This window comes from Anomaloglossus baeobatrachus, chromosome 4 (assembly GCF_048569485.1).
Source record: "Anomaloglossus baeobatrachus isolate aAnoBae1 chromosome 4, aAnoBae1.hap1, whole genome shotgun sequence".
NCBI classification, from domain to species: domain Eukaryota; kingdom Metazoa; phylum Chordata; class Amphibia; order Anura; family Aromobatidae; genus Anomaloglossus; species Anomaloglossus baeobatrachus.
This window is the reverse complement of record NC_134356.1, coordinates 343438715-343455462: the sequence shown is the minus strand read 5'-3', so window position 1 is coordinate 343455462 and position 16748 is coordinate 343438715. Positions and strand designations below refer to the sequence as shown.

The 16748-nt window shown below is 39.4% G+C and overlaps 1 protein-coding gene across 2 annotated transcripts in view; it reads left to right on the top strand.

The window, feature by feature from the left end:
• GRM8 (glutamate metabotropic receptor 8) overlaps positions 1 to 16748 on the top strand; it is a 1984303-nt gene that overhangs the window by 1055288 nt on the left and 912267 nt on the right. For both annotated transcript variants that reach the window (XM_075345086.1, XM_075345084.1), the window contains exon 6: positions 536 to 673. In XM_075345086.1, the coding sequence (XP_075201201.1) occupies positions 536 to 673 (138 nt within the window). The remainder of the gene's footprint in view (positions 1 to 535; positions 674 to 16748) is intronic.

Sequence of the window (16748 nt, the reverse complement as noted above, 5' to 3'; positions counted from 1 at the left end):
GTTAGCTCTATTGCTGGCCTGGGATGACTGAACTGAGCTCAAGAGCACAACCGTGTTCACTGTATACAGTAGATCCTACAGCCACAGTAATAACAGCTGATCGGTTGGGGTAGGAGTTGTCAGACCATCACTGATCTGATATCAATGACCTATTCTAAGGAAAGTAAATTTATTTTAGATACCCTGACAACCCCTTAAGATTCTGTTCTAGACTTGTAAGCAGTGTAGAATTGGCAAACTCTATTCAACATGTAAGGTAATATTGAAATGTAAGATGCTACTGTACCTATTTGTATTCATAACTATGACCCTTTCTGTCTACTTAGACATGAGAAAAACAATTTCATACTGTAAATAAGTGCAATCGAAATTATAAATTATAGAAAACATGAAGCAAATTTCCACCCTGAATAGCTGAAGTACTAGTCCTAACCATATTATATCACATATGGTATAACAGATGGCAGTTTTTTTAAGTGGATCACTTTATTGGTCATTATGTGTATTAATTAATATTTTTGTTTTTATGAAATAGGATTTGATAGATATTTTAGAAGTCGGTCATTAGCCAATAACAGAAGAAATGTATGGTTTGCAGAGTTTTGGGAAGAGAACTTCAACTGCAAACTGGGATCACATGGCAAAAAGAACAGTCATTTAAAGAAATGTACTGGTAAGCATGCTATTTTTACAAATTCTTGTATGTTTAAAGAAATAATCTGCTTCCATCATTATACAAGTAGCTAGAAAATAAAGGATGTAACAGGAACACGTCAAATTACGCAAATTTAGAAATGTCTAAGACTTATAGTTGAACAATGAATGGTCCATTAGGAATTGATTAGGAGCACATTACATAATATGTTTTTTGGTCTTTTAAGTGGCTGCATCCAAGCACATACCAAATTGCCTTTCATTTTATTTGCCCAAGCTTCTTGGTTCCCTGCACAGACACCTTTGTTGGAAGATATTTGTCTGCCTCATGTTGGGTCAATTTTATTGAAGGTTTTATGTGGATTTGTTACTGACCTATAGATTACTACCAGGTCTTTTGGGTATACGATACCAGAGAGGTTGTTGATCTATGTTGATTGATGACAATTGCACTCAAGCACATCCAATAGACAAGTCCCTACATAAAATAGTTAGCTTTTAAAGTCTAACTTTTTATTAAACTACAAAACTTGAATTGATTACTAATCTTCTGTAACTTTATTTAACATAAATTACATTGTAAAATTTGTGAGCAAAGCTTTTGATGCAATGTTATTTCTGCATATTACCTTTACTCTGTTATTTATTAAAATATATATTTTATTATCTATTGACTTATACAGATTATAGAAATATCATGTTAAAATACAGCTTTAAAATACTTTTAATAATGGTTAATGGGAATCTGTCAGGAGGATTTCACCCACATAACTATTTATATGTGCATGTAGCTCTTTCAAAGACAATATCAGCAATACTCATGTTTTTCTCGCTATCTGACATGAAATCAGAATAAACCTTTCCTGTTTTAGGTCATTCAGGATTACCAAAATTATTTATATTTGCCAAATGCCAGAATAATGCGAGAGAGAGAATGTTTTAAATCCCTGTTATTACTGTCTGCAAGTCAAAAGGTTAAGTTAATTAGAAACATACCTGTGGATGTATTTTAATGCACACTTGAAACACACGGCTTCTTTGTGTAGCATCATGGGAAAGTCAAAAGAAATCTGCCAAGATCTCAGGAAGAGAAATGTGTACTTACACAAGTCTGGTTCCACCTTGGGTGCAATTTCCAGATACTTGAAGGTGCCTTGTTCACAAGTACATACAAGATGGGAATGTCCAGTCATCATACTACTCAGGAAGGAGATAGTTTCTGTGTACCAGAGATGAACATGCTTTGGTCAGACATGTATTTGTCCCATCTGTTGTCAACGATAGAAGGGACAAATACCACCACATTATGACCAGACCACATGTTACTACCACATAGTGACGAATAATACCGCATGCAGGGAACAATACTGCCATACCATCAATGGATCAAGTCTATGAGAGCCTCGTTTAGGCCTCTTTCTGACTCTCATAGAATTTAGACATTAGAGATCAGATCTTGTGAGCACTGCTTTTGATTTCAGGGACCGCAGTGGCGGTTAAAAATAGTGAAGGTGAATATAAGACAGAGGTCGGGACTTAAAGGGGTTGTCCTGTCTAAATTTTCAGCATGGGCACAGACTCATTCAATATTCTTGCGAGGCCACTCTCCTCTAGTCAGACTCTGCTCGGAGTCTGCATTTTTCATGCTTGTAGCCATATGACCGCCATTTCCGCCTCTGACAATGGCGAATTCCCAAAGTGTACAGTGTGTAGACTGGGATGATTGACAAGTCTGTAGTCCCATAGAGTGACACATAGAGGGACTGCAGACATGTGGATTTAGACTGGACAACAACTTTATGGCTCATTCAGCCATCATTAAAAATCAGTCTACACTCAGACCGCAGTGCATAGGCTGGCTGCAGGTCTCGTGACCTGAACTAAGCATATATGAGGATGCAGGTCTGGAGATTGGCGCCCAGTCAATGCATTGATGTCCGAGCGCAAACTGACCTTTGGGGGGTCACACAAAATTATCAACTTGAAAATGATCCTGCTATATTTGGTCAAACAATTAACTCACTCCTACTGTGGTTGCTGGAGCTGCTTCTCTTTGATGTGACTGTAGTGATGGGTAATATATTGATCATGGTTTTTTTCCCAACTGCTTTTCCTGATTTGTCTCAGTCTGGAGAGTAGTCAACTGTTTTTGATAATAAGTTTTGTAAATTATATATATAACATACAAAATGCTGTAAATGCTGCATATACATTACAGGAGATGTTGCGGGCATATACATAACAGGAGGCACACAGCACTGGGGGGCCCAGAATGCTGGGGAGGGTCACATAGCAGTTTATGACAGTTTGGTGTCAGACAAAATCTTGAGCGCTGCTGCAGAACCAGAACAACAACAGTGCTCTAAAAATTTAAATTTAGGGAAATTGTTAACTTGCACTGTTACACAGAGTCACACACAGCCACACCTGCCACCCAGAATGGCTGCCCACCTGCCTGCCTATTCTAGCGGTGCCTGTCTCCACTGCAGTGGGTTAGACATTGTGGGCATGTGAGGACACGCATGCACTGAGGCATGATACATTAATATGCCTCAGGATCCCGATTGGCTGCTGCTAAGTGACTGGCCCCACCCACTACCCCTGTGGCCTAGTGAGTAAAAGAATAAAAGAGGAGGGGCTCGGGTTGCAGCGTGTCAGGGCCCACTCCTTGCTTTTGCTCACCAGGCCTCATACACAATTAAGGGCAGTAATGCACTAATGGCAACCCTGAGGATCAAGAACTATTTGTAGAAATAAAATATCTGCCACTCCAGCTCTAGGGGAATATACACAGACAAGCAAAATAATAACAATGTTTTGATTATTTGACTTTCAGGCTCCATATCTCACCTTCCACTACATCTTTAAGCATGATACTGCATTCATTTATATATAATCATCTCATACATACATTGGCAGCTATTTAGCATATAAATAGTTATGCAGATACTTGTCATGTCACTGCATTGTTACTGTTTTGCTCCTGGTGTTTGCAAAATCTTTTCCTTCCTGTATGCTACAAATTACAGCCTGTACTCACATTCCCTAAGAGCTCAGTGTGTTATTAGGTTGATTCCCTAGCAAAAGTCACTAGTTTGAAAGGAGGAACAGCCATTAAGATTTCCCAAGAAAAGAAGACTAGCATGATCCAGCCCATTGATAACAGTCTCTCAGCCAAGAAAATTGATAAACTGCATGATTAGCGTGTCATTACAGATGGAAAAATATGAAATTAAGTCTGTTCATCTATTCAAAAGATAAGAGGTAGACATCAAGGCAAAATATCGGGTCATCAAGACAGCTCATCGTAACATCTATCAGTTGGGGCGCAACAAACACGGCAGTGGAGGTGGCTTATATGCCTTGTAATAGTGAGGTCTTGCAGATCCATGCAAGCACTGTACGACGCAGATTACACAAGTCTGAAGTGGTGGCTCGAAAAAAGGTGAAGAAACTTAAACTTCAATGTCATCATAAGAAGCGTCAACTTGAGTTTGCAAAAAGTTAACAGTAGAAGATTGGAAACGGGTGATTTTGAGCAATAAGACAAAAGTCAATAGACCAGGCTTTGATGTGTGCAAATGGGTCTGAAGGACGCAAATGGGTCTATAAAGAAACAAGGGAAAAAAGGGATAACAAATCTATAAAATGAAGAAATCGTCTAGTTCAAAGCAGGAAGCCTGATTATATGGGATTGTTTCATAGCCAAAAGTGTTGGATAATTGTCCAGGATCAATGATGATTAAAACGCTGAACTATATGTGAGTATCCTACAAGATGGGTTAATTAGTACACTTGAGTACTATGGTTATGATAAGGATGACATACAGTAAGGACAACTCGAAGCACACATTGACATTGGCGATTCAATGGTTTAACCCCTTAATGACCCATGACGTACTGGGTACGTCATGGATCATGTGCCGGTAAGCCCCGCCCCCTGCCGCCGGCAGGCAGCGGCGATCCGCGCACATATCAGCTGTTATCAACAGCTGACATGTGTGCCTGCTAGCCGCGGGTGGAATCGCTTCCACCCGCGGCCATTAACCCTTTACATTTCGCTGCCAAAATCTGGCAGCGATATGTATATGGGCGCCGCCATGACAGTCAACTTACCCCGCCCCCACCGGAAGTCACGTGACATGATCACATGACTTTTGGTGGTTGCCATGGTAGCACAGGGTCATGTGATGACGCCTGTAACTAACATGACTCACTTCCTCTCAATGCCGGAATATAGCCGGCATTGAAAGTAAAGCAGCAAATCTGCAGTTCTCAGCTCTGTAGCTGAGATCTGCAGATAGTGCAGAGCGATCAGATTACTGATTGCTATAGCCCCTTAGGGGGACTAGTAAAATAAAAAAAAGTAAAAAAAAAGTTTTAAAAAATTAAAAAAATAAAAAAAAACCTAAAAGTTCAAATCACCCCCCTTTCACCCCATTGAAAATTAAAGGGTTAAAAAAAATTAAAAATACACACATATTTGGTATCGCCGCGTTCAGAAATGCCCGATCTATCAAAATATAAAATCAATTAATCTGATCAGTAAACGGCGTAGCGGCAAGAAAATTCCAAACGCCAAAATTACGTTTTTTGGTCGCCGCAAATTTTGCGCAAAATGCAATAACAGGCGATCAAAACGTAGCATCTGAATAAAAACGGTATCGTTAAAAACGTCAGGTCGAGACGCAAAAAATAAGCCATCACTGAGCCTCAGATCCCGAAAAATGAGAACGCTACGGGTTTTGGAAAATGGCGCAAAACGTGCAACACTTTTTTTGGACAAGCTTGTGAATTTTTTTAACCCCTTAGATACAAGTAAACCTATACATGTTTGGTGTCTACAAACTCGCACTGACCTGAGGCATCACATAGATACCTCAGTTTTACCATATAGTGAACACGGTGAATAAAATATCCCAAAAACTATTGTACAATCACACTTTTTTTGCAATTTTTCCGCGCTTGGAATTTTTTTGCCGTTTTCCAGTACACTATATGGTAAAACTTATGATTTCATTTAAAAGTACAACTCTTCCTGCAAAAAACAAGCCCTCATATGGCAAGATTGATGGAAAATTAAAAAAGTTACGCCTCTCGGAAGAAGGGGAGCAAAAAACAAAAACGCAAAAACGGAAAGTGCCCGAGGGCTGAAGGGGTTAATGACAATAAAGTAGATATGCTGGATTGGCCCCCATGGTCCTCAGTTCTCAGAAGAAAAAGCTGTATACATACCCAATCAAGTCAACCTGTATGAACCAACATTGGGAACGAGATCCTAATTGACCTAATTTAATTTGGTAATCCTAATTGACCTAAAACAGAAAAGGTTTATTCTGATTTTATGTCAGATAGTGAGAAAAACATGCATATGTGTCTTTTTAGACAGTGTATGTAAATTTCTGGTTTCAACTGTATGTCATATGTCATGAAGGGGTTAAATCACTGATCTCAGCAACACTGTTTGCACATTACCACTGAGGTAAGTGAACAGCTGCAGTAAGCACATGATTTTTGCATTTAGCATAGAATGTTTTTTTTTTTTAGAAATGATTCTCTTATTCCTTGCCCCTCCAAGGTGGGAATTCTGGATCTTCTGTAATTCTTGACTCCAAAGAGTGAGTTGTACAGTCTGTGTCTAGAAATTGCTTTAAGATAATGATAGTAGGTTAAATTGATCTCTTAAACAGCGGGATAACCAGTTATTTGAAGATTAAAGGGTTGGGGAGGGCAGCCTGACAGTGCTCAGACCATATGCCACACACTGCAACACATTGGTCTGCATGGCTGTCATCCCAAAAGAAAGCCTCTTCTTAAGATTATGCACAAGGAAGCCCGCAAACAATTTGTTGAAGAAAAGCAGACTAAAGTCATGGATTACGGAAGCCATGTTCTGTGGTCTCATAAGACTAAAACAAAGTTATTTGGTCCAGATAGTGTCAACCAGGTGTTGGAGCAAGAAGGTAGGAGTACAACGACAACTAACTTAGCAACAATATAAAGAGGGGGAAGCAGGAATAATACGCCAGTATGAATAAGATACAAAATATAGCATAAATGGCAGTTATCTCACTGAAAAGACACATGCGACCCTATCAATATCCATAATAAACTTATCAAGAGTGAAGGTACACATGATGATATTTTTTCAAATGGCTGCACAGGGAAGTAACAGTGAAGACGTGCTAACTAGTAACATAAGACCCGCTTACCCATATTCCATGCTAGACACAGTCAACCACAAGCCCCGACGTGTATTTTGCATGGGCTTCCTCGTGAGGAGCCACATGTCTGTCTTGCCTACAGTGATGCATGGTGGTGGGAGTATCATGGCTTCAGACTACATTAGTGTTGCTGGCTGTCGGGAACTACAGTTCATTGAGGGAATCATAAATAGTAAAATGTACTGTGACATACTAAATGGGAGCATGATCCCCTCCCTTCAAAAGTTGGGCTGCAGTTCAGTATTCCAACATGATAATGACCTCAAACACAACTTCAAGGTTACCACTGGCTAAAGAAACTGAGGGTAAAGGTGCTGGACTGGCAAATTATGTCTCCAGACCTAAACCTATTGAACAATCTCAAATGAAAGATTGAGGAACGCAAGGTCTCTAATATCCACTAGCTCTGTTATGTCGTGATGGAGGAGTGGAAGAGGATTCCAGTCATAACCTGTGAAGTTCTTGTGAACACCATGCTCAAGAGAGTTAAGGTAGTGCTTGGAAATAATGTTAGTCACACAAATTGACACTTTGGTCACAATTTGGCCATTGGCTGCCAACATTTTTATTTTCAGATTGCTAGGCAGCTACTAAGAAGAACCCATGTCTGCTGTTTTGGCACAAGGTTAGAGGAGGCTGGGTTTTTATAAAGCTGTGAAATTTGCACCACCTGGACTTTACAATGATCATAATTAACAAGCCATAATCCTAACACGGTAATTAAGGTCTGAAACCTTGGTCAAAGTTATCTGAGCACACAAATCTATAAGGGTGCCCAAACTTTTGCACATGCCCATTTTTCTCTTTGGACTTTTCAAATGTAAATGATATATATATATATATATTTCCTAAAATACAAAGGAAATGTGTCATCTCTAACTTTTTGCCTTCTAGAGATTATTTCATCTTCAACAGGTAGTTCATAATAACAGTCATTTTGATCAGGGTACCCACATTTTTACATCTCACTGTATTTAGAGAGCAAACCAAATTTACACTGTTATACAAGCTTTACAATGACTACTTTATGTTTTATCAAAGTGTCATATTTTCAGTGTTATCCCATTAAATTATATAATACACTATTTACATAAATGGGAGGGTTACACTTATTTTTGTTATATACTGTATATCTATAGATATAAAAAAATACTCTGTAAAGTCCCCTGTATCGTCGTCAGTGCGCAGAAGACGTAGAGTGTGCATCGTAAGGTCAGAGTGCATTTTTTTACATCATGACATTGCAGGATCTTGCAATATTGATTGATATATTGATATTGTATATTGATATATTGGTATATTGTATATTGATGTTTCAAGCCTAGTCTTGGCCCAAAGTCCTGGCCTAGAGTGTGCGTCCTAAGGTCACGGCACATGTGATGATGTCACAATGTATGCTGCAACCTTATAACACTGTATGATGGGACTTCCAACTTGGCCTGGAATGTCCCTCCACCTGCATTCAAGGGTCTGTGTGTGTCTGTGAATCTAAACTGCTGAATTGGGCAAAGGTTTTAAAATTCACCCTTTGTTTTGTCTTTTGGTGATATTATTGATTTTAAGATACTTTCCAAGTGTTTTTGGTGGGCAAGTTAAAAAATGCTTGCCGTGTCCCACCACAATGAGAAGATGAAAAAACTTTATTTATAGTCATTTAGTGTGTATTAAGGAGACACAATACCATAATGGCTGCTGTTATTTGGAAAAGCAGGGACAATCAATACTGTAATGAGAAAAGATGTTTGACTAAGGCATGTATTGAGTAGAATCTACAATCCACCAATCTTGCAGTCTTCTTTCATTTCCTAATCATTAGGCAACTCAATAAATACCTAGACTAGATGTGACATATACTTAATGTTTACGATTCTTATTAGCAGTTTGTTTAACACCATCATGTATACAAGTCTATCACTAATCTGGTGTCAGAACTGTGGGACATGTATGCTTGTTTTGTCTGTAATGTGACATAGTCACATCAGACTTATTAAACACACTGTGTTGACCAAGCCTGAGTTTAGTAATACCCCAGCGTTTATAACGTGCACAAAATTCAAATTCAAGAAACAACGTATGCATAGTACAATTGATCTTCTACTACTAAACCCTTCACCCCGGAGTGATTTCTCATTTTTGGCTTTAGTGTTTCCTACCTCTCTTCCGGCTTGTTTTTTGTGAGGTGAGTTGTACGTTTACATGACACCATTCATTCTGCACACAGTGTACATGAAAAAAGGAAAAACATTCGAATTGTGGTGAAACTGCCAAAAAAGTGCAATTTTAAAGTGATTCTTTGGGTTTTTAATTTACCATTTAAATGATATAGTAAAATGGACCTGGCGGTATAATTCTTCAGGTGAGCATGAGTACATACATACCAAGCATATAGTTTTTATTTTTGGTGGAAAAAAAAATCATAAATTTATCGAAAAAAGAATTTCGCTTTTATTGCCTTTTTCCCCCATAACATTTTCATTTTTCTGGATCTGGACTGTGTTATTTTATGTTTTGAACCCTTGGCTGATGTCTTTACTGATAGAATTTTGGGGTAGATATGATTTTCTTCATCGCCTTTTATTGCAATTCTGTGGTGACCGATGAAATTGTGATTTTGGTGCTTTTATTTTTTCTTGTTTAATGATCAAATTAATTAATTGTATATTTTGATAGATTGGCCATTTATACATATATATATATATATATATATATATATATATATATATATATATATATGAAAACTATTTTTCAGAGCAGCACTTAAAAATAACTCGGGTGCAAATCCTTCACAACAGCATTTTACTGTCCCTTCAATATTTCCAAAGAATCAGAAGGCAGCACTCCACTTTCCTTTCAGATAAAACCTTCTTTAATGGCCCATCACACAGGACGTTTCGGTCAAAGGTCGACCGTTTTCCAAGTAAGTTATAAATGAGTTGTGGATATGATTAAAATGCAGTCCATTATCTTTTAACCTTAAGAGGGATGTCCTTATTCAGAAAACATTTGCCTGTAGGCTCAGTTTGTTATAGAAAATACATGAACAAACAGAACTTTACTTACCCTCCTAGGGTATAGCGCTTTGGCTGTGGCACTGTTTTGATCTCACTGAGCTCAATGGAACATGCCATTTATGTTGGCAGAGCTGTTGAGCTTGGAGCTTGCCTGCAGCATTGTCTACATGATGCCACCACTGCAGTCTATACAGCCATACTCACAGGAATAGTATCAGAGACTGCGCTGATGCAGGGAGGCCTACCTCTGCATTTTCTTTTTCCCAATTGAAAGCTAAAAACTCAAATTATGTATTAAAAAACACTTCTCACACATACAGAATTGTTTTGTGCTTGGAATCATAAAGTTAAATAAAGACACTCTTTTCTCTTGGGCTATAATGTTCCTAATCGCATACTTTCTAACCTGTGGCTTTTTAATTGTAGCAAAGAAATAATTTGAAGTGCTTGAGTCTCAATGCAATCCCATCATGTGCCCGTTATTATTAATGGAAATATCTATGTGGGAAATTAACCTTTATCTTTTCTAATATTTACCAATCATTATTGCATTTACATTTCCTGCATATCATAAATACTCTGACTACTCAGGTAGAATGACCAGTGCCCAAAATACTTATACTTGAAAAGTGTTTTTCCCAAGGGCATATATATAGTACATCTTTTGATGAAACATTAAGAGCGACTAATAACTTGTTTCATTGAATCTTAAAGCAACCTGTTTTTTCCCATCATATTTTTACCAACATTTTTTAACCAAATCTATGTTATCATGTCTGTTGCCAGGTGTACAAAACACTTGTAGAATTACATCCCAAAGTTAAGAATGGATACTGAAAGTACTCATTAGTGTTTGCACTATAGGATTCAATTGTAAAAAACACTAAAGCGGGCTTTACACTCTACAATATATCGAACGAGATGTCGGCGGGGTCACGTCGTAAGTGACGCACATCTGGCATCGTTAGTGATATCATAGCGTGTGACAGCTATGAAAAAGCAGAAATACTCACCTTCTCGTTCATCGCTGAAACGTCGCACATTTTCTAAAATGATTGCTCTCAGTGAGAGAAACAAAATTAAAATGTTGTAGTTGTGATACCTTTTAATGGCTAACTAAAATAAAAATAAAATATGATGTGATAAATATGATATGAATATGATAAAGCAAGAATATGATAAAGCAAGCTTTCGAGACATCTCAGGTCTCTTCCTCAGGCATTGTATGCTTGACATGAGATGTCTCAAAAGCTTACTTTATAACTTCATATTTTATTTTTATTTTAGTTAGCCATTAAAAGGTATCACAACTACAAAATTTTAATTTTGTTTCTCACTGAGAGCAATCAATCATTTTTCAACTGGCTAACACAGTACCAAAACCTCATTTTCTAAAAATCGCACGTCCTGTTGTTCATCGCACCCGGAGCAGCACACATCGCTCCGTGTGACACTCTGGGAACGATGAACTGCAGCTTACCTGCGTCCCGCCGGCAATGCAGAAGGAAGGAGATGGGCGGGATGTTTACGTCTTACATCGGCTTCTATTGGCCGGCTACTGTGTGACGTTGCTGTGACGCAGAACGTCCCTGCCCCTTCAGGAAGTGGATGTTTGCCGCCAATAGTGAGGTCATTTGGACGGTAAGTACGTGTGATGGGGGGTTACTGCATTGTGCGACACGGGTAACAAATTGCCCGTGCCGCACAAACGATGAGGGCGGATGCGATCGCAAATGCGATTGCACGATTAATTGTAACGTGTAAAGCAGGCTTAAGGCCAGTGTCACACGCTACGATATATTGGGCAATATGTTGTCGGAGTCACGGATTCCGTGATGCACATCCGGTATCGTTTGACATATCATAGCGTGTGACAGCTACGAACGACTGCGAACGAGCAAAAATACTCACCTTATCGTTGCTCATTGACACGTCGTTCATTTTCATAATGTCGTTCCTCCTTCTGCGCGCCGGTTGTTCATTATTCCCGTGGCAGCACACATCGCTCCGTGTGACACCCCGGGAACGACGAACACAGCTTACCTGCGTCCCGCCGGCAATGAGGAAGGAAGAAAGGTGGCGGAATGTTACGTCCCGCTCATCTCCGCCCCTCCGCTTCTATTGGGCGGCTGCTGTGTGACGTCCCTGTGACGCCGAACATCCCTGCCCCTTCAGGAAGAGGATGTTCGCCACCCACAGCAAGGTCATTCGGGAGGTAAGTCCGTGTGACGGGGGTAAACGACTTGCCCGTGATGCACTAACGACGGGGGCGGGTGCAATTGCTCAGGCGATCGCACGATAAATCGGTGCGTGTAACGCCGTCCTAAGTCCATGTGTACATATTGAGTATTTGGAGAGGGTTTTTTAACCTAAGTATCTGTAAGCCAAAACCAGGAGTAGGTGAATAATACAGAAGTGGTGCCCGTGTCTCTATTATACTTTTCTCTGACTGTTTCACTCCTAATTTTGACTTACAAATACTGAGGTAAAAAAAATCACCAAATACGCAACATGTGCACATGGCCTTACAAATACTGAGGTAAAAAACTCACCAAATACTCAACCTGGGCATGTGGCCTTAAAAATACTGAGGTAAACACTCACCAAATACTGAATGCATGCATGTGGCCTTATAGATACTGAGGTAAAAAATTCATCAAATACTCAACATGTGCACATGACCTTACAAATACTGAGGTAAAGGGCTCTTTTCCACCTGCAATTTTCATGTGCGAGTGCAATCTGATAAAAAATCGGATTGCACTCGCACCAGTGTTAATCAATGATGCAGTTTCCCCTTTCCTATTGTTTCCCGACACGAATCGTGCTCTCGGTGCAATCGCAGTATGCTGCGTTTTGCAGCAAATCACGGCTCACACACCCCCATGAAACCCTATGGGAGTGTGTGAAACATCGCACTGCACTTGTGTGTTATGCAACTGCAGTGTGATATATGCAGAGACAGACAGTGGAGGAGATGGGAGAAAGTGCTCCCTCTATGTTCTCCGCTCCTGTGATGTGATTGCAAGTGGCCTTACAAATACTGAGGTAAAACACTCACCAAATACTCTGTGTGCATGTGGCCTTACAAATATTAAGGTAAAAATCTCACCAAGTACTCAACCTAGGTACGTGGCCTTATAAATACTGAGGTAAAAAACTCACCAAATACTCAACATGTGCACATGGCCTTACATATACTGAGGTAAAAACTCATCAAACACTCAATGTGCACATGTGGCCTTACAAATACTGAGGTAACCTACTCACCAAATACTCAACGTGTGCACGTGGCCTAAGGCTCCTTTCAGATTGCGTTTTGCCTTCCGTTCACAGGTCCTGTCGGGGCATCTGTCCGAACCGCCCCTCCCCCACCCTGTAAAGCGTTCTTCGGACGCATGCACCGGCAGGGCCATTGACTGTAATGGAGCACACTACGTTAGCGTGTGCTCTGTTTTCTACCATTTTTGCACATATATGTTTTTTACAGTTGGACACCCAAACGTAGTTGACTATGTTATGTATTAAGTAAGGCCATATGCCCAGACTGGGTACTTTAATATACCAATTAAAATTAATGTGTCCATGCTCTGTGAATTAAAATTAAAAGCAGAACATATACAAGAAAAAGCTGAAGTATGAATGGGTCCAGAGGAAGAGTATTTCATCTTTTGGCATGAAGTACACAGAAGCAGCTGACATTATCTTCTCATTTGTGATTCCAGGTTTGTTGTCTTGGTTTGGTTATAATTGCATGCTATATGTAACCACACATTTATTTGAAAACATAGTACATAAACGGAAGCTGTAAAATAATTTTATGTCAGTTTCAGACAGTTGGAATTATAATATCTGCTTTTTAAATGCGGAAAAAAGTGGACTATTGTAATTTTGTGTAGTTTTATATTTTTAACAATTAATATGTTTATTAATACTGCACATCAGTTTTTACCACTGACATTTTCCGAGAATATATTCTTTTTATTTAAAGGTTAACTCTACTCAAAAATGATTTTGAATAATGAAAATCTTTGTAACTTGCGCTAACACTTACTGGAACTGCTGATGCTTGAAATAGGATGTGTACCTAAAAATCACATGGTGAAACCTGGAAATGTAACAGTTATTTCACAGATTGTACATTTCGAACCATCCAGGCCATCTTTAATAACATTTTTAACTTTAGTGTAGTCAGTCTATTTCCATGATGTAGTTTTAGTCATACACAGGTTTTCTATAACACGTGTATGTAGATTTTGCAATTTTCATAAATACTTGGTTTGAAACCATATGTATACTTTATGTAACATGATAACACATATAGAAGTCAGAGTAAGCAGTAATGCGGGCGTCACACGAGACGAGCTATCGCGCGATGCATCGTCGGGGTCATGGTTTTCGTGATGCACATCCGGAATCACTTGCGACGTCGTTTCGTGTGACACCTCCGAGCGACGCAGAATCTCTCACAAATCGTGAGTCGTGTACTCGTCGCTTATTTTTAAAAAATTGTTTATTTTTAATGGCGCCGGTTGTTCATCGTAAACGGGGCAGCACACATCGCTCCGTGTGACAACCCGGGATTGATGAACACAGCTTACCTGCGTCCTGCGGCTCCCGCCGGCAATGCGGAAGGAAGTAGGTGGGCAGGATGTTTACGTCCCGCTCATCTCCGCCCCTCCGCTTCTATTGGCCGGCCGCTGTGTGACGTCGCCGTGACACCGAACGTCCCTCCCCCTTCAGGAAGTGGATGTTCGCCGCCCACAGCGAGTTCGCTCAGCAGGTAAGTACGTGTGATGGGGTGTTAACGACTTTCTGCGCCACGGGCAACTAATTGCCCGTGACGCACAAACGATGGGGGCGGGTACTATCGCTCATGCAATCGCACGATAGATCATACCGTGTGAAGCCTACATAAGACAAAGGCAAGGTCAGGAAAAAGAACAGGTCAAAACTGATATAATATACTGAGACTTTCACAATTGAGCTGGATCCAAAGAATTGTGCTGCTGAGGCAAGTGGCAGTTCAAGCAGGTTGTACTAAACAAAAGTGATCAGTCATACAGAGAGCATCAAGTAGCTGTCATATTTGTGTCCCTATGGAATGTAGCTGAATTTACATGACCACCACTATTGAAAGGTGGGCAATGGTAAGTTAAAGGACACTGCACAAGCAAATGCAATGGCCAGTCACCTGTTATAGCAATACATTTTGGTGTATGTTGATTGACTTAAACTAGCTCTGCAGGTTGATTCGCATAATATAAGTATTGTGAACTATTGTTACAGTAACATTAGTTGTCACACAATTTACAAACCTTCAAGATACTGTTGACATTCAAGTGTAGGATGTAATCTTCATTACTATTAGACCATCACTGTTATTGTGTTCTGTTTTAGCCTAAAGTTCTAATATCCCTATATATAAATTCTCAAACCCCAGATATTAAAAGATACACTTTATTAATCATCATTAAAATCCATTTTTGCCCTTAAGGGAACCAGAATTACCATACATAATTTTAAAATAATACAAGGGAGTTCCTTTACAACCTAGCAAAAATATCACCATTAGATTATATATTGGTTGATATATAGTTAGCTAACCCTAAATCCACCCTACACATTTTCCTACCTAACAGCAAAGGATAACCCTAACTTGTTTGGTTTCCCAGGCTCCACGAAGACTGCCCCTCTTATATTTCTACCTCACCCTAGATAACAACCATAACACACCAATAGGATTATGAGTTGATAGGTGAAATGATATATATCTAAATGTAAAGAGGAGAAGGAGACAGAGGAAAATAAAATAGGTACAGAATAGGGAGCCAATACAATAGCTCAGGTTATACAGACAGAGTAAGTTATACAATAGAGATGATCCAATAGGTGACTATATAGTCCACTGAATATACCTTAGATATTATTTCTTAAACTGTGTAATCACAGTCCAATTCAAATGGATCCACTTTCTCCAATGTTTGACCTCAATAGGTTCCTGGGGCACATACAATTTATATGAGGTATAACTACCCCCACACAATGAAGCATCTCACTGTTAGAGCTGTCCAGTATGTAATAATTTCTTTCTGCCTCAATGTTCCCCCCACCCCTTTTTTTTTTTTTTAATATATATTTGTGGTTTATCAGGAGACTATCAAAATGTAGAAATCCATGGTCACATTGGATAATGTCCCTGGGTCCAAAGACAAATGTCAAAATTTCCCAGACGTTCCTTCTGCCATCATCGCAGTCTTACACTGGGTATATGTTTTTTTGAGAAGTATCGAAAAGCACAGTGCTTTTACAGATATAAAAATGTATACCCAGCTTAAAAAAAACTGTCATTTTTAAAATTTGATTTAAGCTACTTGTACAGTCTTATAGGGGCATGGTTCCCATATTCTTTAGTTTTTTCCCCAAAAAAGTTTTATCTTATATGTAAACTAGAAGGTGGCCCGATTCTACGCATCGGGTATTCTAGAATTTACGTATTGTGTAGTTAATGTATGATTTTTGTTATATATATATATATATATATATATATATATATAGATGTTGTTGTGTGTAGTTACCAAGTGTTTGTGTAGGGCGCTGCACATGTTCTGGGTGTTGTCTGGGTGTGGCGGGGGGTGAGAGCGGTGTTGTTTGTGTGTTGCGTTGTGTGTGTTGCGTTGTTTGTGGAGCGCTGTGTGTCTGTAGCGTTGTGTGTGTGTTGCGCGGTTTGTGTGGGTGTGGGGTGTGTGTGTGTGTTTTGGTGGGAGGTATGTTTTGTGCAATGTGTGTGTTGTGCGGCATGTGCGTATATTTGTGTACGCCGCGGTGTTTGTGTGTTGGGTGTTGTGTGTGTGCGGCG